Source organism: Dreissena polymorpha, chromosome 2, assembly GCF_020536995.1.
Source record: "Dreissena polymorpha isolate Duluth1 chromosome 2, UMN_Dpol_1.0, whole genome shotgun sequence".
Classification (NCBI taxonomy): Eukaryota; Metazoa; Mollusca; class Bivalvia; order Myida; family Dreissenidae; genus Dreissena; species Dreissena polymorpha.
In genome coordinates this window covers 138,245,315-138,268,974 of record NC_068356.1, presented here as the reverse complement: position 1 = coordinate 138,268,974, position 23,660 = coordinate 138,245,315, and the positions used below count along the sequence as shown (strand labels likewise).

Below are 23,660 nucleotides of genomic sequence, written 5' to 3'. Positions count from 1 at the left end.
TTCCGTTGCAGCTACCAACAGTTTGCGAAGTTGTCCGTCACATTGGGGTGTGCACCGACATGAGCACTGTAAGGGGCAACAGTGAGACAGGCGGCGTCGGTGACGGTGAAGCTACAGCGGAGGGAGAAAACAGTTGCAAGCCGTATCCAGTCCAGCAAGGATCTTCCAGATTGGTTTTTTTTTTTTTTTTGTTATGCTTGGCTTCGTCATCGGTGTTGCGGAGTATTCACTTTCCCATTTCCTTTCAGTATGGACACAAGCTTTGAGATGAATGAGATTCTGCTTCTAAATGATGTGGATGGGTTGGGCCCTCGATCTAACCCAAGTTGGGCGGTACAGATGGACGACGAAGACAGGGCGGAACAGGAGGTTGTCGAGATGGACACTAGCGAGATCGTCCCGATCGCAGCCCTAGAAGAGTCGTCTAGCTACGGGAACTCTGTCGGCATAGTCCTCACAGAGTTGCCCAAGAGACCTGCCGGCATAGTCCCGCAGGAGGTTCCAGTGTGGGCAACGCAGCCCTAGAAGAGTCGTCTAGCTACGGGAACTCTGTCGGCATAGTCCTTACAGAGTTGCCCAAGAGACCTGACGGCATAGTCCCGCAGGAGGTGTCCAGTGTGGGCAACGCAGCCCTAGAAGAGTCGTCTAGCTACGGGAACTCTGTCGTCATAGTCCTTACAGAGTTGCCCAAGAGACCTGCCGGCATAGTCCCGCAGGAGGTGTCCAGTGTGGGCAACGCAGCCCTAGAAGAGTCGTCTAGCTACGGGAACTCTGTCGTCATAGTCCTTACAGAGTTGCCCAAGAGACCTGCCGGCATAGTCCCGCAGGAGGTGTCCAGTGTGGGCAACGCAGCCCTAGAAGAGTCGTCTAGCTACGGGAACTCTGTCGGCATAGTCCTTGCAGAGTTGCCCAAGAGACTTGTCGGCATAGTCCCACAGGAGTTGTCCAGTTTTCGGAGCACGCCAGAAGAGTCGTCTAGCTACGGGAACCCTGTCGGCATAGTCCTTACAGGGTTGCCCAAGAGACCTGTCGGCATAGTCCCACAGGAGTTGTCCAGTTTTCGGAGCACGTCAGAAGAATCGTCTAGCTACGGGAACCCTGTCGGCATAGTCCTTACAGGGTTGCCCAAGAGACCTGTCGGCATAGTCCCACAGGAGTTGTCCAGTTTTCGGAGCACGTCAGAAGAATCGTCTAGCTACGGGAACTCTGTCGGCATAGTCCTAACAGGGTTGCCCAAGAGACCTGTCGGCATAGTCCCACAAGATTTGTCCAGTCGCCGGTTTCCTTCCGGTAACACCCAGAGGAACCAGTTTAGTCATGGCGACTCCTCGGTAAACCGCCAGACCGGTGCGTGCGGTTTCGGAGTCGCCGCGTGTGTACGCCGGAAGATCTCGAAGGATGGATCTCGGGGACCTTTCAGGCGTGGCTCTGAAGGGTGCCGACCCTCAAGTTCTCGCCGTTGGGAGAGGTCCCAGCGTTGGAAATTAGGTAAGTGTCTGAGCGAGCGGTGAGGGCCTGAGGTAATTATCTAGTTAAAGGGCGGGGGTGGGTACCTTTAATAGTTCTCTGTTTTTCTTGTGTTATTTTAGTTGTGTTTCGCTCCATTTAGTGTCAGTGAAGTGTAAATTTATTATGTGTCAAACAATTGAGTTGATAGAATCGATGTGTTTGATTAACCAGGCACGTGTCCACTTATTCGATTAGTCCCTTATTGGCCTCGCCCAACAGTCTATTGTTTGGTTATTATTAAGTAACTTTGAATACATTATTAGACTGGTTACTCTTGGTCTCCGTGACAACGCAGGGTTGATTTCACTATCATGACATCCGGCAACTGATACCGTTTTTCATTTTTCTGTTCTTGTTTCCCTGAGTGGGAGTGGAGATGTTTGGGTAAAACGTTTGTGGGTTATAACATTACGTTTCAGCATATAAATTCAAAACTTGGCATGCTCTTTAATTACACCATGCTCTTTAATTTCACATGTATATCATACCAAACTTTATATTTCGTTGTTTCCTTTCCTAAGTTATTGATGCTATGTGTACGGACGTGATTTCACAATCCCATGTGCATGAACATGTACTTTTTCTCTTTTGAGTATTGTTCTTTTTCTCTAATTCAATAAGCTTAGGCATGTTTGTTCGTTAAGTACGGCAATAATTTCATGACGATTCCCGATCGAAAGTGGGTATGAGCACATAGTCGTAAGAGCACTTGAATACGTGTGTTCGCCCATGAACACATAGTAAGGTTAACTAAATCTCCGCGATATGACCTAATATGTGTTTAAACAGCAAACAATATCCAACAAACGAATGAATTGTCAAACATAGTATTTGCACTGATGTGGCTCTGTAATTTATGTTTGAAAAGTTTATTGAATATGCAAAATGAGAAAGCATGCAGAAGAGCGAATATCACAGTTGTGATACGGCTATTATGCTGTTTATATACCATAGTCGCTACAACGTTTACAAATGGCAGGTTCGAAATAATTCGTTTTCTTTACACTCATGATCGCGTTGAAAGTTAATTATACACGTTTTGATTCGCAATTTATTTACTGAATCACGACAAATGTCAAATACAATACAAAAAATGCATAGTTGTTTCATTGATCTATAAACATATAATGGATTGAATATAACTGATTTAAAATTAACGTTTTCAAACTATTATTAAATCTTTTCCCAGAATATGCTGTCCTATTTATAGCTGAGCTTCCTATACCTTTATCAATGATAATCAGCGAGGTATGCCGATTAGAAAAATCGAGCTATCTCAATCGGACTGGCTCGGTCTTTTACATAGGTTGCCATTGTGAAGAATTTTTTCATGATATGATAACTTAGACGATGCTTCGCAGCATCGTCAAAAAACACTATAATTGTTGAAGTGTTGTTGTTAAATAGTAGAAATGCAAGCATTATAGACATATTAACATTTATATTAATTATTATTATTATTTCGTACTTGTACTGATGGTGTGTTTTCACGCGAGTGTAATACGCCTGGTGTCGTAATGGGTACACGTCGCCTCGCTGAATACTGGGGGGGGGGGGTAGTTGGCGACAGGGCGAGGCATTTAGAATACTCTTATCAGATCCAGCTGTGAGCTCTTTCAGCCCACTTTTATTTATATTTCTCTGAATAACCACTCATGGACATGTCATCATTGTATATTATGCCATTATGAGATGTAAATTGTTGCATGTCAGGAACTGTGGGGAACTAATGCATGTCAGGAACCGTGGGAAACTGTTACATGTCACCCAACGTGGTGGTAATTATTATTTAGATAAGTTTTTTAGTGAAATTTTAGTGTAACTGTTCACAGCTGAAGGCTGTCCATGGCTAAAGCTTTGTGGATTTACTGGCTGGGCGAGCCCATTAATCTCTCGGCATGAGACTGTGAACGGCAAAATAAGTCAAAACTAAACTGTTGGCGTTTATTTCAGACCAGGGGTCACTGACATTTTATGGAGGGTATTACACTTTAATTGGGGTATGCATGCGTATTAAAATATTTTTGGTGGTCGTACGAAAACCGGCCAATGGGTTAAATTAGTTGTGGTCTATCTAGGGTTGAGGCCCCCATTCTGCGCACGTTGTGGCGTGCCTGTAGTTTTGAAACAATTAGGTTGTCCCGACTTTGGGGAGTCCGGGCACGGTCTTAGATCCGCTAGGTCGTTGCGTCTAGGCGTACTTCGCATGGCGAAGGCGCCCTCCTTGCTTACGAAAGGGGCATTGGGGTCCGAGAGATAGTCAATATACTTCCTCGGGGTGCATGGGACGGCTTGGGTGCAGCGGCTTTAGAGTACGTTGCATGGCGAAGGCGCCCTCCTTGCTTACGAAAGGGGCATTGGGGTCCGAGAGATAGTCAATATACTTCCTCGGGTGCAACGGGACGTCTGTGGCGGACTGACTATGACATTCGGTGGGACGATTCCTTTGTGAGTAGGGGGTCGTCCCAAAAAGAGAAAAAAGAGGAGAGTGTAGTGCCAGTGACATCCGGTGCCACGCCCCCCTGCAGAGTGGTACCCGGCTTGCGTCATTCATGTGACGGGACCATGCTGCATGATGTGGAGCCAATGGGATGGACGCAGATGCCTGATGGGATGACCATGCTCTCTTGCTACCCGGTCCGCGGACGTGTGCAGACGTGTTCCCTGAGGTAAGTATTGCCAGGAGGATAGATGCCCTGATGTAAGTATTTCCAGGAGGATAAGTGTATTAGCCTGTGACGTAAGTATTAACCTGTGACTTAGTGTCTTGCCCTGGAGGTTTAGCCTGTGCGTGGGGTAGGTATTCCCAGTAGGATCGGTGGTGTGCAGCCGACGACGACAGCAGACGAGTATTTCCCTCGAAGTGTGAACTGCCAAGCCAGGACGTCGTCTGCCATCCTGACAAGGTGTGCAGTCGATGCTCATGTGAGTGTATTAGTAAAGTGTCGTTGTTAGTAGTTGCTGAAATTGCAGGCAAAACCCACTCAAGATCTAACCTAAATAAACACCACACTGTTTTGGACCGGTCTTTGTTACCTGTCAACTTTTCGGGAATTTCTGGTTGACTTTCCTATTGGGGTCAGTCCATAACTATAATGTCGCGCCAGTCAAAAATCATAAAAAGCGACATTTAAAATTATGGAAGTAACAAGAATCTATTGTTTATATGCAGTAGCGGCCACACTAAACACTACCAGAACAGGCTAGATTCGCCGCACTTTACCGGTACGCAGTTGTTTACCACTAATCGACAAAGCGGGGGTTTGGGGGCGGTAGCCCGCGATTCTAAGGAAATGTATACATGTAGATGTTGGAAATATATCTGCCTTTGATTTATTGTAATCCATATTTGCGTTTATTAATGTAAATATGTTTCTTTGCACTTTGTTTTTGTTCATTTTTTTTATAAATAGAGATTATTATGTGAGTTTTGGATAAAGATCAAGTTTATCATGCGAGGCTTAGAACCGATGTAGCGCGAGGCTTGCCGAGCGCTATCATGGTTCGTGCCGAGCATGATAAACTTGATCTTTATTCAAAACTCACATAATATTCTATTTATCCTACTATTTCCTCACAAATTTTCACGAAGAACTGTCAAATAAGGCATTTTTTGACGATTTAGTTTTTTCGTAGTTGACAAAAACAGATTCTCAGATTCATTTGAGAAATGTTTGGAAAAACCCATATCTGATCTAAAAATAGCGATAGTATAAAGCTCATGTTGATACGATCCTTGTTATACGATCGGTTTTCATCTGGTAATAGGATAAAGTTCAGTTTTTCTGAAAAACTTCGTATGATAATGATGCTTGCAATATTAAGTCTTTTATGTTTACATTCTACTAACATCTGTACACATTATGACAAATTATTTTGTATTTTATTCCAACATTATGCCCATTGTTTTTTCAGTTTCGAATATGTTTTCTTTTTCTATTGATACTAATGTATTACTCGTTCAATTATGAAAACCTAGTCATTATAATACTTATTGACAATACGACATACAATTTAAGTTCTTCTTGTTCTTCATTTTTATTTGTTGATACATTAAAGTATATTATCTTATTATTACTCACTTCCTCCATTAACATGGTCGCTTCATTCCATCTCCTTTCCCTGCTCGCATCCATTACAACATCAACGCCGTATATCTTTTTAAAGATATTTCTTGTTTTAACTGTTAATACTTGAGCAGATAAAGTTGATTTGTTCAAAAGATAAAACAAATAAATGACTTGTCAAGACAGACCTCTTTCGGAAATTGGCAAATGCCTGTGTACAAATATTTCACCTTTATTTCATAGTGCCACATGAATAACCTACCTTTCACAAAATATTTGAGGTAACTTAAGTTTGAATTACAATTAAAACGTTTGAGAAATAAGGTCAATTGAATTTTTACTGACTGTTCATATGCGGAAAACCAATGTTTTCACTGAGGTCTGAATACTAGTAACAACTAAAGCTGTTGTTATGCTTTAAAAGGGATACAGCGGATTTCAGAAAAAGGATTATCTATTTCTGCTACTGATTATGGACAGATGTAATCTCAAATTAGTTGAGCAATTTAGAAAAAATGTTACAAATGCATACATGCGCGTTCTTTGCAATAAATGTATCCCGGAAAAAGCAACTTTTTGGAAAAACCCACTAATCTAATGGTACAAATAAACATGACCTATCTATAATCCTTTCAAAGTCACACACCGTATAAACCGTTATTATTTAAAGGAAGCTATGATTGGATGATATAATGGACCAGCGTTGTTTGTACCAGAGTGATCAGTGGGTTTTTCTAAACTCATGCTTTCCCGGGATCAGTCTATTGAATACCTGCGGCAAAAACACGGAATAGTAGAACGCAATCCATATCTAAGCAATATGACAAAGAAATATTGAGTAGTTTAGCCTATATACTTGAATAATCAAGCAACACATCCGAGCATGGTGAAAACATCTAGACTGTAGTATACACTGGCTCTTGTAGGACAGAACCGTTTTAATTGTTTTGACAATACTTCCTGTTTTCCTTTAGTTATTGTAAAGCTGGTGAAGTATTGATAGAATCATGCATTAATAAACAACATAACGAGTACTTTGGTAATATTATTTTATTTTTTATGAATTGCAAAAACTCGGCTTATGGCTATGAACGTACGGAGGAAAAAACATGAACAAGAAAGTTATGCCACCCATAGAAAATAAAAATGTTACATAGTTGACATCGTAAAATATATAACAACAAGTTCTATATTCCTTCAAGAATTGTTACAAAAGACGTTAACATGTATTCTATACTTTTATACAATTTTAATATATGCATTATGCTTGTAAAATATTTGGTTACTTAACTATTTAAGTCAATTAAAATTACAGGTTGGGCAAACAACATACAGATAATACTTTTACATGATTCTGCCTTCTACACATTGTAGAACATCAACCAACCCGAACCCTAGTAATTGATGCAATATTACCTGTTGTGAAATAATAGATAATAACAGCATTTATTAATTTGCACAAATAAACAGTGTTTTGTCGGCTTAAAGTTTTAAACGGAAACTTTAGATAAGCGTACAAAGGCACAATAAAAATTTAAATGTTAAAAAATGTTGACACTATATGGACATTTTTACTTATACACACTAACAAATCCAAATCCCAAGAAAAATATGACAAATTAATATAACAATTTTTCGAAAACAAAAAAACCCTATATTTCACTATTATAATTTCAAAATTGGAATGCCTTTTTAGACACACAAATTAAAGACATTTGCAAAAAAACATGACATGCAATGAGCAAAGTTTCCAAACTATACAGAAGAAAGAATGTTGGATGATTCTAGAAGGAAATGACCATAATTTCTAAAGTAATAATGGAATCACACATTGTTGTGTCAATACCTTTTATAACGACTATTTTGACTACAAAAAAAAGACAAATGTAGCAATTATTGCCCAAAGCATACAAGAAATATTGCAGAGATATGAGTTAACACGTAACGAAGCTAAATAGTACAAAGAAGATACAAGAAATAAATACAATTTTCATTCTTCAAAATGAATACCCTGTTTAACTAGTGATTTAATGAGTACAGGCATAATGGCAATACAAACCTTATGGGGTCATGTTTCCCAATGCTATGACAGTGGATCACAAACTATTTTTTTAACCGACCAATATTAACGCAATTCAATTTGTTTATTAAAATTGTTTACGTGTAAAAACATTTTTGTAAAAATCACTTGTTCTGGTATGGCATTTAGAAGTCTTGAGGAGTGAAGTGCCATAAAACTCTATGAAGTTTTCAAATTGAAAGATAACAGCATGATAAACTTATGAGCAATTGGGAATTATACCCCGCTTCAATGACCTGTCACTAGCAGCAGGATTTGACACTGGAGTGTCTATGTGCATCTTTACTTGTCATATATATGTATACCTGTCCATGGTGTGACAATAAGCTTATTGAGTGGAAAGAACAACATTACCTTCTGTTCTCTTACTGGAAGTTATGGATACAAGAATAATTTATTTGGGGTATGTTCTAAACAAAGAAAAGACATGTTTCTGAAGAAAAATACCCATCATTTAATTTTAGGCCAAAAGTAAACACTTTTTGGTTTTCATGAATTATTCAGCTTTGTAATAATATACAAATTTGCACAACATTTAAACATATAATGGTAATAGTGCCTGGTGTCAACAGTTTCCAAGTATCTAACTTAAACAGTTGTTATAGAAAACACTACATCAGCTGAAATTAACTTATCAGTGGTGAATAATTTACATGAAATAAACACTAATCCATATTTTGGCATGACTATTTAAATTAAATTAACAGCATAATAATTGCATAACCAAGACCTGTTATCAATAACAAAACCATTCAGAATAAAATGCATAAAACATGATTGTCACTAACATATCAAAGTATAAAATATTCTTAAAAAACACAAAGTTTTTCAAGTTAATAATAAGTATTATGCATGGTACTCCGAATTCATTAAATAACAATGTAAATCAATATTTCCGTATTTTACAAATAATGCTTTCTGTTAAATCTCTTTAAAGTCCATGTTATTAAAACTGACAACGTTTTCAAGTGTATTTTTTCAGTTGCACAATTGTTTCTATCTTTTCATATAGTCACTTGATTTTTCAACAGCCGAAAAAAAAAATTAACAATCAAGAAATACTTGGAATGGCTAAATGCAACCTTCCCTATCACACTGACAGATGATACACAACACAATTTTTTCATGAAAGGAGGTCAAAGAATTTAACTGAAAGAAAGGATCCATCTTAGAAAAATAACACACAAAATATGCCAATATTAAAAGCTTGAAATTTTCTCAGTTCAAGCACCTAGGAGCAGCTTAATTTGACATCCATGCCTAACAATATTATCAACATTATTGTCACAAATATTTCAGTCACACAAACATTGAAGCACATATATAGCAAAATTTAACCTAAGCATTATATTGCACATCTCATAAAATAAGGTTTAATGTTGGCTTACAAACAATTAAGCACCGAAAGTGTTGTTTTTTTACATATTTTATGGCTGATAATCATTGTACTTCATTTTGTATGACTTCAAACAACAAATCAGCAACAGGGTTTGAAACATGTATCATTGTTCAGATGTTCAAAGCCTTTAACACACAGGTATGTTCAGCTTCAATCTGAAACTGAACAGTTCAAATTAAAACCAAGGATACACAAATATTGCTACCCCATATTGATTCTCTTCAAATACTGGCCTTTTGTTTACAAAAAACATAACCTGCCATCAATTACTTTCATTTCCACAAATGCACATGTGTTACAACAGAAACCCTACAAGAAAATTGCTTCAAGTTTGGTAGGAGGGGGTGGAATTGTTAAGTTCCATAATCTCAAAACATGCCTTAAAATCTCAAAATGATTATAGGACCATGTCAGTACCCAATAAATGTTGGGACTTTGATACTGTTCATTCACCTAGCTTATCACAGGATCTCTTCTGACCAATCAGTGTTGAGAGTTGATAGTCCAATAAACTCTTCCGACTTATCAGAATTGAGAGCTATGACCACATGATCATTTCTGACCAATTAGTGTTGAGAGAGTTATAATCACATCATCTCTTCTGACCAATCACTGTTGAGAATTATGATCAAATGATCTTTTCAGACCAATCAGTGTTGAGAGCTATGATCACACGATCTCTTCTGACCTATCAGTATTGAGAATTGTAAGTCCATATCACAGTGAAGCAGTGCTGGAAATCTCGACTTTACAGTTTTTCAGTCAAATGACATCAGATTTGAGGGTGCCTGAAAATATAAAGCAATTAAAAATACAGTCCCAACAAAAAGTTCTTTTGACAATTAAATGTTTGACAACTTTCAACATCTGGTAATATTTTTGAAGAGTAACATTACTGTGATGAATAACAAAAGATTGTTTTTGAATTTTCCACTTAAAAAATGACATATCATCGCGCTAACACATTAATTTGTAAAATTATTAGTTTTTTTTTCCAGAAATCATCAATCAATAAAAGCCGACAGGATATAAATCAAGTGTTTTAATAAATTATGGGTGAATACATCTTAAACTTTTTTATCAAACTAAGGTCAAAGGGATATCAATGAATGCTTTTGAGAAGAAGCATACTTTTAACTGGAACTTTTTGGAAGCTTCACTAAGGTGTCTGCACCATGTAAGGGCCATAGCTTGTGTGCCTGCCCGGAACTTGTACACGTTTCCTGAAAAAAATACAACAATACAGTTTGTACATAGAGTTATATTAATATACATCTGTTGGCTTTTGTGTAAGGACATTTTTTTCAAGTGCACCATATGGCAATAGTTTTTATTGTGCACTGTGATATTCCCCAAGTGGTGCACTGTGATATTCCCCTCGTACATTACCCCTTGGTTTAAACTTCTCATTCTTTTAGGGACTTGTTTACAGTTTGGAAAAATTACGATTTCAATTTCATTGTAAAACAGAATTATGCATTACTTATAATTCATCATTAAATTCAAGAGCCTGCATGACACAGTTGTAGAAAATCAGCATTATTTTTCCAGAGGTCTCTGGGTTAAATCCTGGAGAGGGCAATAATAGAACATTGAATAATAAATTTACTGAACATTACGTATAGTGTCAATAGTAGATCTAAATATTAAATAGCAGCATTTTAATATATTATAAACTATTGGGTCATTGCTTGTATTATTGTAAAAGGATTTCAGAAATGTATTGTTGGTTCATTTTTGGGGTAAATGGCAGTGCAAACCCATATTAAATAAGTTCAATAACTAAAGGTCATAAGATTGTGAAGGGAGATATTTTGTAACTGTATATTTTGTATAGTTTTAAGCTCTTGAAATATTAAAATATTTCAAATGTATATGAAAATATGTTAACACATGTATATTTATGTATTAATTAATTATCTTTACACGTATGTAACATGCTTGTATTTATGTTTGTAATATTTTCCTTTTTAAATACAATTTCGCACACACAAAATATATTTTAAATTGTTACTTTTTGCTTTTTCAGTTAACTGAAATGCATCAGGCTGCGCATGGTTGTGTCCCATTATTAATAATTAATTGAAAGTAAATGGAGATAATTTGTTACCTTTTGCTGAGTCATACCTTTTGCTGAGTCAGTCAGTTGGTATGCATCTGGCTGCACTGGGTTGTCCCTAATGACTAAAAACTAATTAACAGTAAAGGGAGAAAATTTGTTACCTTTTGCTACATCGGTTTGCTGGAATGCATCAGGCTGATGGGAGTTGTCTCCCATGACTATTAGTAAATTGACAGTAAAGGGAGATAATTTGTTACATTTTGCTGTGTCGGTCAGCTGGGAGGGTTGTCTCCCGTTACTAATAATAAATTGACAGTAAAGGTAGATAATGTATTACCTTTTGTTGCGTCAGTCAGCTGGAATGCATCAGGCTGATGGGGTTTGTCTCCCGTTACTAATAATAAATTGACAGTAAAGGTAGATAATGTATTACCTTTTGCTGCGTCAGTCAGCTGGAATGCATCAGGCTGATGGGGGTTGTCTCCCGTTACTAATAATAAATTGACAGTAAAGGTAGATAATGTATTACCTTTTGCTGCGTCAGTCAAGTGGAATGCATCAGGCTGATGGGGGTTGTCTCCCGTAACTAATAATAAATTGACAGTAAAGGTAGATAATGTATTACCTTTTGCTGCGTCAGTAAGCTGGAATGCATCAGGCTGATGGGGGTTGTCTTCCGTAACTAATAATAAATTGACAGTTAAGGTAGATAATGTATTACCTTTTGCTGCGTCAGTCAGCTGGAATGCATCAGGCTGATGAGGGTTGTCTCCCGTAACTAATAATAAATTGACAGTCAAGGTAGATAATGTATTACCTTTTGCTGCGTCAGTCAGATGGAATGCATCAGGCTGATGGGGGTTGTCTCCCGTAACTAATAATAAATTGACAGTAAAGGTAGATAATGTATTACCTTTTGCTGCGTCAGTCAGCTGGAACGCATCAGGCTGATGGGGGTTGTCTCCCGTAACTAATAATAAATTGACAGTAAAGGTAGATAATGTATTACCTTTTGCTGCGTCAGTCAGTTGGAATGCATCAGGCTGATGAGGGTTGTCGCCCAGCACTACCACCCAACCAACAACTGACGTCATTTTTGACGGGTTGGTCTTAAACTGAAAATATTCAACAGACAAGCTGCAACTTATATCAATACTTTGTTTAAAGCAGTAGAGACACAACATTTAAGGCATTATAATACATCTTACATATTGACATGTATTTTCAAAACAGTGGTCTCTTAAAACTTATCCTGTATATATGAATGCATTGACAAAATAATAACCCATGGTATACAGTAAACATGAGCAGTATAGTGACATCTTGTGTTATTTTTTTTTAAACAAAGACAGACACACGCACACATTAAGGGTTAGATGGAATACCAGGTAAGTTTTGAATAAAGATATGTTAAATTGATCTCCATCAACACCTGTTAAAAAGTTTTTCGATGCTTGTTCAATAATAAAAACCTGTATCCTTTATATGATATGTTAACTAGTACTTTTTTAAATGTTTTTATTTCTAAGAGGAGGACTTAATGAGCAGCTTGAAACAAATAGCTAATGAATTATATGTGGAGCATTTATATGAATTTGTTACCACAAGCAAATTCGTTGAATTGATATCCCCCGCCATTATACTTCTGGACACAAGATATGGCTCTGGACACACAAAAAAAGCATTTTTTCAAAATACAAAGGGCCAAAGCTCCGTTATTATTCGATGGTGTATAATGCCATTTGGCGTGCATCATCCTCTTATCCATATACATTCTCATACCACGTTTCAATGTAATCCGCCAAAAGCACTTCCAAGATATGGCGCTGGACACAAAATTGTCGGACGGACGGAAAGACAGACGGACGGACAACGGCAAAACAATATCCCTCAGCATATGGCGGGGGATAATAACCCTAGAACTGGATTTCCATTTTAGTGAACAGAATACAGTAATCAACAAATAAAAACCTCACTAGTATGGCGGTAAAAACAAATCCTTTCAATATCACATGCATAAATAAGCCAGCTTTTTTAAATGGGTTTCTCCAGTCAAGTAGAATCTTATAATAGTGTAAGTACAGATATTTCAACACAAACTTTTGGCTACATTGTCTGTTCCCATCTTGGCCATGCAAATAAGCTTCAAGCTTAGAAATTTGAACTTAAAAAACCTACTGTCTAGACATCAACCATCTAATCGCTTTTACACATATGCTTTCTACTTACATTATGGCGCTGTGAGCCCCTCAGATCTTTGGCAGGATAGTAGAGAATGTTGGTGCCCCACAGGGCTACCCAGTACCTTGACCATGGAGTCACCTGAAAAATGGGATCAGTAATAGTTGAAGATAAAACAAAAGTACTTGAGTTTCCTTCTGTGAAAATGAGGCTTAATCATTAATGCATGTACATAAAGTGTCGTCCCAGACTAGCTGGTAAGGTACACACAGACTTATCAGAGACAACAACACTTTCTTTGATCAAAGGAAATCTCTTCTTAAAGCCTAAATCCAGTTTAGGCGGAAAGTGTTGTCCCTTATAATTGATGCAATTATGTGAAAAATCATTCTTGATATAAAGGTATTTTCTATCTATATTTCCAAAATATTTTTTCTAGCCATTTTCAAACATACATTTCAGACTGCCAAGCATACAAACTAAAGTTTATGAATAAAAGCTAAATAATTTATTGTACACATAAGAATATAATGCAAATACTTGGAGAAAATGGAAGACTAAGTTAATGGGAGAATAAGTTAGTTCTTTAGATCTCCCCTACAGTACTGGCTCTACCCAGCAAACAATCTCATTCTGATAAGCATAAGGCTTTCAATGCAATCAAGCTTAAATAAACTAAACTTACTGCAGGCTTACGACCCTCCTTTAGCACCGTTTTCCGTTTCACACAACCCTGACACGTGAAGCTCTGCTGGAAGTCTTTCTCTGAATACTCCGTGACACGCTGAGAGCTGTACAGGAAAATACACTCAAGCTGTAATCTGCGTATTGATAGGTATAAAACAAGACATATTGTAAAATAAGTCTGTGCATGTACATGTCTTCACTATTTTAAGCAGTATTTCTAGTCTTCTGGTATTTGTTGCCATAGCAACCAGAATTCTTGACATAGGAACAAAATGGAATGATGTGCATACTCTCCATATTGCCAACTGTCCATATTTCAAGTTTCATGAAAAAATATGAAGAACTTTTTAAGTTATTGCAGGATCCAGAAAAGTGTCACAGACTGACGGACACACAGAGCGCAGACCATAAGTCCCCTCCGGTGAAACCGGTAGGGGACAATAAAATGATTGAAGCAGGAAAATAAAAAAATAATCTCAATCAATCAATAAAACTTTTGTTTGTTTGCTTTGTTGGATTTTTCAAAGTTTTCAACATTATTTAAGTCATACATGTATTATAGCCTTTAGTTAACCAATTCACAGTTTTCCTGGGTAATAGTGTTTCACAGGACTAAGAGAAGATTCTCAAGCCAATAACTGACAACGGCCCTACTTTTGGAAAACCTTGGTAATTGACAGGCACAAACAAGGCAGACCACTTTTATTTCCAATGGTAGTTTTTTCTTCAAATAATAAAAGTTGATATAGAATGAGATTCTTGGAATGTTTGTAATAGGTCAGTTCCCCCAGTTTGTAGCAAATTTTTTTTTTGCTCAATTCAGGTCAGTTAATTTACGGAAACTTATTCAGAAAAAGCTCAGCCTAGTTTGAGGAAAAAAAAAAAAGTAACTTTATCTGAACCTGAATAGAGAAAATAAAATTGTACGCGTTTAATAATGGATAATTATTTATATGGAACAATACATAATTGAACGCGTAAAAAAAGCACACTTTTATTCTTTTTTATCTGATGATTTATCAAAAATTAAACTTAACGTTTAGTGTAGTGTAACCTACTGGTCATTTATCCAGAAGTTTTCTGGCTCAATAGAACTGGTTTCGGATGGATCTTCACTTTCTCCTGCTGATAAAAGAAACAAAAAAAACAAATCATTTCAAATTGAAATTCCTGTCAAATTTAGCGCACAAGGACATTAATTTTTGTTTTATTGTACTTTATGTTCCAAATTTCTTTCATGGTTGTAATAATGAACAGTTTGTATGATATCTTTTTTTCTTTTTTACTTTTAGTGTAGTTTCAAACAATGGTAGTGCTGTGCATTTCTTTGTTAATGTCATCTTTGTGTTAAAACATAGTTACATACATACATTTACTTATATCATTTGTAATCTGTTTCGTTTTTTAATAGTTCACTATTTTAGATGGATTAGTAACTTAATACGTGTCATCCCAGATTGGGAACCATCCTTTCTGCCTATACTGGATTTCTTTTAGTTTCAGGAAATACTTCCTTTAAATATGCTGTTTGCAAAAACCATTGTCAATTTGCTTCTTATGGGGGAAGGGTTTAACCTTTTCCCGCTTAGAAGCAAAGAGAAAATGTCTACATGCGACCAGCATAAAGCCAACAAAGCCTGCCAGTAATGCTGTTTGCTGCTTGTAGGTATTTGAGGCTTGGATATGATGCCTTTAAAACATAAATCTAGTGAGAAAGGTCTTTAATCTAATTTGATTTCGTCGAAGGGACTACACACACGTCAGATCATAAACCAAAGTCTTAAATACTTATGTTTACAGATTCCAGCATTTGATGTCACAACTCCTTTGAAGATTGTTTTCAAGGACAGTTAAATCAACCTCAGGTCTGCTTACGTTTAGCTATATAACAGCACTTCAGCATTGGAGACTTTATACTCCATAACAGATGGCTCTCAAAAACAGATAATAAACCTGAATAAACATACGTTTAGAGATGGACCCATCGCTAGATGCACACGACGATTCCTCAAGTACGCTATCATCCAGCAGGTGACGCACACCGTTCAGGTACGGGGCGGTGGACCTTGTGGTCGGGAGACTGTTGGCTCGCTCCACATTCGCGCTCGTACAGCTGAGGAAACTGGGGCAAGAAAAACTACAAATAAAGAACATGAAAACACCAGGTTACTGCGCATGCAGTCCAATTAAGGCACACTAATATTGAAACAAAAATATGGTTTAAGATGCAATTCATGCAAGCAAAAATGATATCTGATAAATAATAATATTTGAACAAAAAATATGGAAGCAAAAATTTGAGATGATTTATTTTCAAAGTTCAACCAACTTTGTATACTTATAGTTAAGGTTTTAGTGTTGTTATTCCAAAATAAACAAATTGTATTTTAACCCTGTTCTTGGAAAACCAGGCCTAATGCATGTGTGTAAAGTATTGCTCCAGATAAGCCTGTGGAGATTGCAGGGACGCCACTTTCTGCTTTTACGGAAATTTCCATTAAAAGGAAGTCTCTTCTTAATCAGTCTAGGCCGAAAGTGTTGTTCAAAATTAGCTGCACAGGCTAATCTTGGACCAAACTTCACGCACATGCATTAAGACCCTTTTTTGTAGAGTAATGCTCATTTAAATTGACATGAACCAGGTATCCAGCTAGCACTTAAAGTGGATTTTTTTTACACATAATAATCACACTTGGCAACTATAACGAAAGGAACAAAGTAAAGGTGCTGCTGATAAAGAAACGCCACACATCAATCAAATTACAAGCAAAAAGTGATCACTGCACAAAGATTGAATTAAGATTTTTAAAGAAAGTGTATTTGATTTGTTTTATATTAATACCAAAATATTATGAAACAATCCAATTACAGTTTGACATAAGGTGAGATAAGATCACATCATATAATTCCTGTTAATAAGTGAATGTTAAATATTATTATAAAACAGAAGTGAAATACAATATCATGTTAGTGTTTGATAAATTGCCAAAAACAAATCCAATTACATGTTTATAACTTCCAGTAGTATCCCATTGAACCTCTGGCATTTCAAATACGGCTTAAACTGGCTGCAATTACACGAAACAGTCTCTCGAAATGTCCAAAATGTAATTCTTCATATTATAATCACTGCATTGTATTATTATTATTGATTCTGTGATGCACAATGACCTTTTGCTCCCTTAAGACTTCCCAAACAGTGTTTTCACTTTAAAAAAAAAATTAAAAAAATTACACATCACAAATCTGACCATGGGACACATTACACAAAAATGAATGTCCTCCAAAACTGGAACAGATTATACAAAACTGACTTTCATGGTTGTAGTAAAAAAAAAGAAGAAAATAAATGAGTTTTAAGTTGTAACCTGATTCTTTTTGCTAATGTTGCTGAATGTTTAAAACCCATTTTCCGGCCTACTCAAAGTTTATTTAAGTTGACTCGAAGAACTACAGAAAGTTGAGGGAACAATTATGGCTATCTCACTGTTCCTCAAATTAAAGTGGAAATTTTTTTTTACTGAAAAGGAGAAACCAACTGGGTGAAATGATAGAAAGTAGAAATAATTTTTTTATGCAGCAAGATGCTGATTTTTGCTATAAACATTTCTGAGAGATAAGAACAAATAGTGTATGTTGACATCACTGAATGATATGATCTACATTTTTTAAATCAGGAAAAACATTAAAGACTCATTTTGGGAAATCTGGGCTTAATGCACGTGCTTTAACCCTTTGCATGCTGGGAAATTTGTCGTCTGCTAAAATGTCGTCTGCTGAATTTCTAAAATTAGCATTTTCTTTGATTTTGTTTCAAAGAATACTATCAGAATAGCAAACAGTTTGGATCCAGATGAGACGCCACGTTTTGTGGCGTTCCATCTGGATCCAAACTGTTTGCAAAGGCCTTCAAAATTCGGTTCCCGCACTGTAAGGGTTAAGAGTCATTCCAGGTCAGAGTGTACACATTGCACAGGCTGATCAGGGAGTACACTTTCTGCTTGAATGGAATTTTCGTTTAAAGGACATCTAGCTCTTTTAAACAAAATCAATTGTGGGCTGAAAATATCATCCCTTATTAGCCTGTGCAGACTAAACTGGGATAACACTTTACGCAAGTGCATTAAGCCCAGTTTTTCCAGAACAAGGTTCTTTTTTTTAAATTCTAGTTTGGTTGCTGAAGCTTAGTGCTAGCCACACAAGAACAGCCAGAAATATGAAAAGCAAAAGCACTCAATGCTGGCTCAATGCAAAACTGAAACCTATGATGTTTGTAAAATAGTTATGCCTCCTCTTGGTGGCAATATAAAGGATATCAAGTTTGGAGAATATTGAACACTGTTTGACTAAGAGACTTAAAAAGCTAAAAATGTCATTCGAAGATAACTGAATTGCATTACTACTGGATACTTGGTTGAAATTATCCATGAACAGTTTCATCTAGATTTTTGATCTGATGAAAACTGTTAGACATTAAGAACAGCTAAAATGACAAATTTCTGACAAAACAAGTGCCATAACTCTGCAGGTTATATAACAAACAGATAATACAATTATTACAGTTTCATGTTGTGCGTAATCGGAACTCAAAAACAAACATGGTGCACATAACTGATCAAAATTTACAAACGTAAAAAAAACCACCACCTTGATAGGTCTGGGAGTAAAAAAAAACATGTAAATAAATGAGTTTTGAGTGAACACAGTTTTGCATGGAGCCTAGAAGTCTTGTCCACTACAAAGATTGCCGGTCACTCACCATGTAGGACAGTGTATGTCCATTTCATACATCAACTGGCGGCAATAGCAGCGCCATCTGACAAACAACAACTCAAGTCTAAGGCTCTTGTTTTTAGTTGTCTTTAATCAGTAAAATAAGCCACACAGGCATATCAGGGACGACACTTTTCACCTAAATTGGATTTTCCTTTACAAAAAACTTCCTTTAGACAAAAAAAAATCCATGAAAGTGGAGTGTTGGCTGCGATAAGCCTTAGCAGTACCCACAGGCTAAGCTCTTTTTGATACAGTATATCAGTCATACAAAAGAGTTCACTTAAACTACATACACTTTACGTGGGGAGGCTGGTTCACCACTAAAAAAAAACAAAATCTTTTGTGAGTAACTCACAACTGTCATACTTGAATCAGAGATAGGAGGAGAATGGCCAGAATAAGCGTGCCATCAAAGGGCATGGTTGAAGTATTATAATTTATTAATTGAGCCTTGTTCTGAGAAAACTGGGCTTAATGCATTTGCGTTAAGTGTCATCCCAGATTAGCCTGTGCAGTCCACACAGGCTAATCAGGGACGACTTTTTCCGCCTTAACTTGATTTTCGGTAAGGTGGGATTTTCTTGAAACAAAAAATACCATAAGAGCAGAAAGTGTCATCCTGATTAGCCTGTGCAGACTGCACAGGCTAATCTGGGACGACACTTTACGCACATGCATTAAGCCCAGTTTTCTTTGAGCGCGGCCCAATTTATCTAGTACAAAACATCAATATAGGCTTTATCTGAGTGAGTTACTTTTCAAATTGACCCAACAAAAGAAAGTTATACAGCTTAGCCAAAAAGCACAAAGCATAGAAATTATAATGATTTCTAGGGTCGATATGAAAAAGAAAGTATGTAAAACATGCCTTTTTTAATAAGAACTAAGTAAAAATTCAGCACAAATATCTTTTTTCGTAGAATTCAAAATAAATACTATAAATCTTTATTAAAGATGAAAATGTTTAGATTTTAAAATCGAATGTATTTAAACAAAGCAACTGTACAGACTTTTGTTTAACTTCTTTACATGCAGCCAACTTAATGTTAAAATATCAGCTCAAATAACTGTTTATCTTTAATATTTTTGTTTCTTTTGTAATGATAGTCTCAGAAAAAAAAAACGTGATAATTTTTGGCAATAAGGTTTTACATAAATGCTCTGTTTAGGTTGAAATTAAATTTATATCCATACAAAGTCCGTGAATGTGATTCCCGCATTTTTAACACATTTTGATGAAACGAAAATTCTGTAAAAATATAGCACCAAATTTTTTCAAAAGCATTTTTACTAATATTTATGATTGCATTATCTAAAGAAACCTAAATCTGAGGAAGACTTTCTTCGCACTAATTTCTCGACAAATGACAATTTCTTTATATTTTGTTCCTCAGATAAATAAATAACATGAATTTTGGAGTAAAATTGACTATAAATATGAAATTGTGTTTAGTACATACATGGCTAAACAGGAAAATTCCTCCAACATAACATAACACAATAACACAAAAAACACATACTTTTCAGTAAGACTTTTTGACTAAACTTATGCTTCTCGTAAAATAATTGCAATTCAGAGTAAAATTGACTTAAAATGTGAAATCATGCTAAGTATGTAAGAAATGATTCAAGAGCATTCTTCCAAAAATTGACAAAACTTAGGCTCCTCATAAATTACAGTGATTTCAGAGAAAAATTAAATGCACAATCATGCATAGTACGAAAATCACAAAACAAAAACATTCGTTTGAAAGTTTAAAACATGTCAACCAAAACTTACTTTTCACTTAGAATTTTGAAAAAAAAAAAAAAACAACAACAACTTACTTGGCACTAAGACTTTTGGACTTTCGATGACCGCCCTGCTGGTATTTCACGGAGCTGCCTGGCCCTGGGGTCAGAGCCCCGAGGGTATAGCGGGGTTCAGCCGTAGGGGACGGGGGGCACTTGCTGATGTCCTCACGAGATGATGACAATGAGTGACTCGAAATAGGCGGCTCTACTTTTAATGACAACCTGGAATGGATGGTTAGGGATAATGAGTAACTTAATGATAATCTGGAATAATAATGAGTGACTTGAAATTGGTTGCTCAATTTTTAATGACAATCTGCAATGACGATTTACTGGGTAGACATTATACTTTGGGTTCATCACATTACATTCTGGGTCAATGACTTGACATTTTGTGATAAACAAGGGTATGTGAAGTATTCTTTTTCATTTCCTTGAGTGGATAAGTACTTAAATGCATCGTTCTTAAAAGCTGAATGAGAAAATCCCACAAAAGTAAACAAATCAAGAAATTGAGTTGAAGTAATAATTGAAAAACTTTCTGCAAAAAAGTAATTATTTTTACTCTGCATGAAAAGCCACACTACGCAATTCTTTAATAATTCGGTACAACCCTTGTCAAAAAAATAACCCACTTTCATACCAAAACACACTTAAACCAACATAAAACTGTGTTTTTTCTGAGTTTTTCTCAGCGGAAGTTGGTTTTTGCTATTAAAAGCGAGTTTTATGTGCGCTAAACTGTGCTTAACTAAGTTTAAAGTTGGTTATTTTAAGAATTTGTGTGTTTAAGCGAGTTTTTTCTGTAAGGAGTCAGTTTTTTGTGTGTCAAAAGTGAGCCTTTTTATTTATGAGTTGGTTTCTGTGTGTTTAAGTGTGTCTTTTTGTTTTATAAGCGAGTCTTTTACAACAGAAGTTGATCCTTTTAAACAGAAGTGGGTTTAAGCGAGTTTAAATTGGTCTTTTTGTAAATAATTTGAGAGCTGAAACCAGGCTAAAAGACTCACTTTAACACACTTTTCAATAAGTTGGTATTTTGTTTATAAATAATACTCATCAATGAAACAATAATTCTTCAACTAGGTCTTTGTTTCATGTTTATAGCCATATATAATACAAGTCAATTGTAAAGGGGCTTTTTTACAGCTTGTTTGCCATTGTCCCTATTGTAAATGTGTGTGCTCCCCATAATTTTTTAGTGAATATTGGATGAAAATGGCTCTTTCAGAACATCACAGGTTCACAGATGGACAACAAGTATCACTGCCAAAAACTATAAAAATGATAAAACTTAGTTTAATACCTGAAAATGAAAGAGTTTGTGTTTCACTTTGATTTTTTTTCTTTATATTTGTTTTTATTATAAACAATATCTTATGATTGTTTTATGTCTTAAAATTATTTTATTTTTTTTAATTTTAAAACAATCTTATATGATTGTTTATATTTGTTTAAAACAGTATTTACTTGTTAAATCTGCATATTTAAATAATTATGGTATTGGAAACATTATTTTGGATATAATCTATTAATTTGTGTACATAAGTTATGCAAGATTTTGATATTTTCATATGATACCATTATATCCATTTTCTTAATTTGCAATAAAATAATAAGATGCCAAACATGACCTGTGTTACATAAACAGTCAACAAAATAACAAGACAATGTGTGTATTTGAGATTTATTTACAGGTCGTCCAGCGTCTTCTCGACTACAGATGTATCGACCTGCCCCTGTGACCCTTCAGGGGAGAAAATAAGGTCATATTATACATCATAGCACGATGGCCAATGAGACCTTAATGTGACTAGATGCTTTTTTTTTTTTTTTTTTTTTTTTTTTTTTTTAATGGATTATGTAGTGGTTTGCCTTTTATCAAAATGGTTTTTGTAGTATTCCTATTATCTCTAGAGTATCATTATCCTTATTGGCATTAATGTTAATTCCTTAAAGTTTGTGTGTGGTTTTTGTGCTCTCCGCCCCAAGAGGTGTTAGTGGGGGTTCGAGCGGGATACAGAGGGCGCCCCGATTCCAGAGGCGGCCCTGGTTCTTTTAAGTGCCCGGTGTACAGCACCGATACACTGCACCCCCGTTTAACGTCCCTCGCGGAGGACTTGTTAGTACATAAACATAGATTAGTACAGATATTACTCTATTGCCCTGTGTCTTGGTGTAAATTCACATGGGCTCTCTCTGTTGTGCTGTTGGATATTGTCAGGTGTTTAATGGTGTTGCAAGGGTCAGAATAGTTTTGAAGTTTAATATAGTAGAAAAGGGGCTGCGTTTGTGTGGTTGGACCGAGATGACTGATTGGTTGTTGGTGGTACAGGGAGGACAATATCTGGTTCTACACTTTCTTTCTTTGGGAGACAATTTTCACGCGCCTTTTTTTGTTTTTGAGAGAGAGAGAGAGAGAGAGAGAGCGCGCACGTTCTTCTTCCTGTTTATATTGCTAGTGGTTACACAGATGGTTATTATATGTATTAGTGCATTTTGTTCAGGAGGGAATAGATCTGGGATGTTAATGCTGACCATCCCTCTAATTCGATCTGATCCTCATAGTGACAAGGGTAATACGTGCAGGTTAGCAATACAAGGTTTACAATTCAACGTCAAACGTAACAAGGCACAGGCATGCAAGGAAAAAACTTACACTACTCTACAAGAAAACATCACCGTCGCTACAGTAGGGGAAACAACAACAACAAATACCGTCACCATTCTCTTTTTATTTTTATTTTTGTCATGTTGGGTATGTCATGTCAACGGGGCCAGAGTGCACTGATGTCATGTCAACGGAGCCAGAGTGCACGGGCGAGAGATATCTCTTCAGGCGCGCCCTCTGGCCCAGCCGACACGCTCTACTCAACATGTTTAAGTCTTGTACATATGGGAAAAATGTTAACTAATCACATTTAATTACAACAATATTTACACCTATAGGGGTTGCACTGTGGGTAAATTTGCCCACGTACGCACTTACTGCGTCTTCCGATCCTGCGTGGAAGTATGTTGTCTGTGTCCCCTACCTTCGTCGTTGTTGCTGATTACAGCTTAAGAGAAGGAAAGCGAGGGTCTCGCGGAACCCTGGGTTTTGTTACC

General features: G+C 36.4%; 1 protein-coding gene across 19 annotated transcripts in view; it reads right to left on the bottom strand.

The window, feature by feature from the left end:
- Positions 1-6,611: 6,611 nt before the first annotated feature.
- The window catches only part of LOC127869169 (ras-specific guanine nucleotide-releasing factor RalGPS2-like), a 146,790-nt gene continuing 129,741 nt past the window's right edge, over positions 6,612-23,660 (bottom strand). For 9 of the 19 annotated variants that reach the window (XM_052411500.1, XM_052411503.1, XM_052411482.1 and 6 more), the window contains 10 exons: positions 20,589-20,777; positions 19,055-19,081; positions 18,745-18,801; positions 15,953-16,122; positions 15,044-15,110; positions 13,984-14,119; positions 13,347-13,439; positions 12,127-12,232; positions 10,187-10,278; positions 6,612-9,843 (listed from right to left, as the gene is read on the bottom strand). In XM_052411500.1, coding sequence (XP_052267460.1) covers positions 9,814-9,843; positions 10,187-10,278; positions 12,127-12,232; positions 13,347-13,439; positions 13,984-14,119; positions 15,044-15,110; positions 15,953-16,122; positions 18,745-18,801; positions 19,055-19,081; positions 20,589-20,777 — 967 coding nt within the window. In that variant the 3' untranslated portion in view covers positions 6,612-9,813. The remainder of the gene's footprint in view (positions 9,844-10,186; positions 10,279-12,126; positions 12,233-13,346; positions 13,440-13,983; positions 14,120-15,043; positions 15,111-15,952; positions 16,123-18,744; positions 18,802-19,054; positions 19,082-20,588; positions 20,778-23,660) is intronic. The other 10 variants (XM_052411483.1, XM_052411488.1, XM_052411484.1 and 7 more) reach the window with 10 other exon arrangements.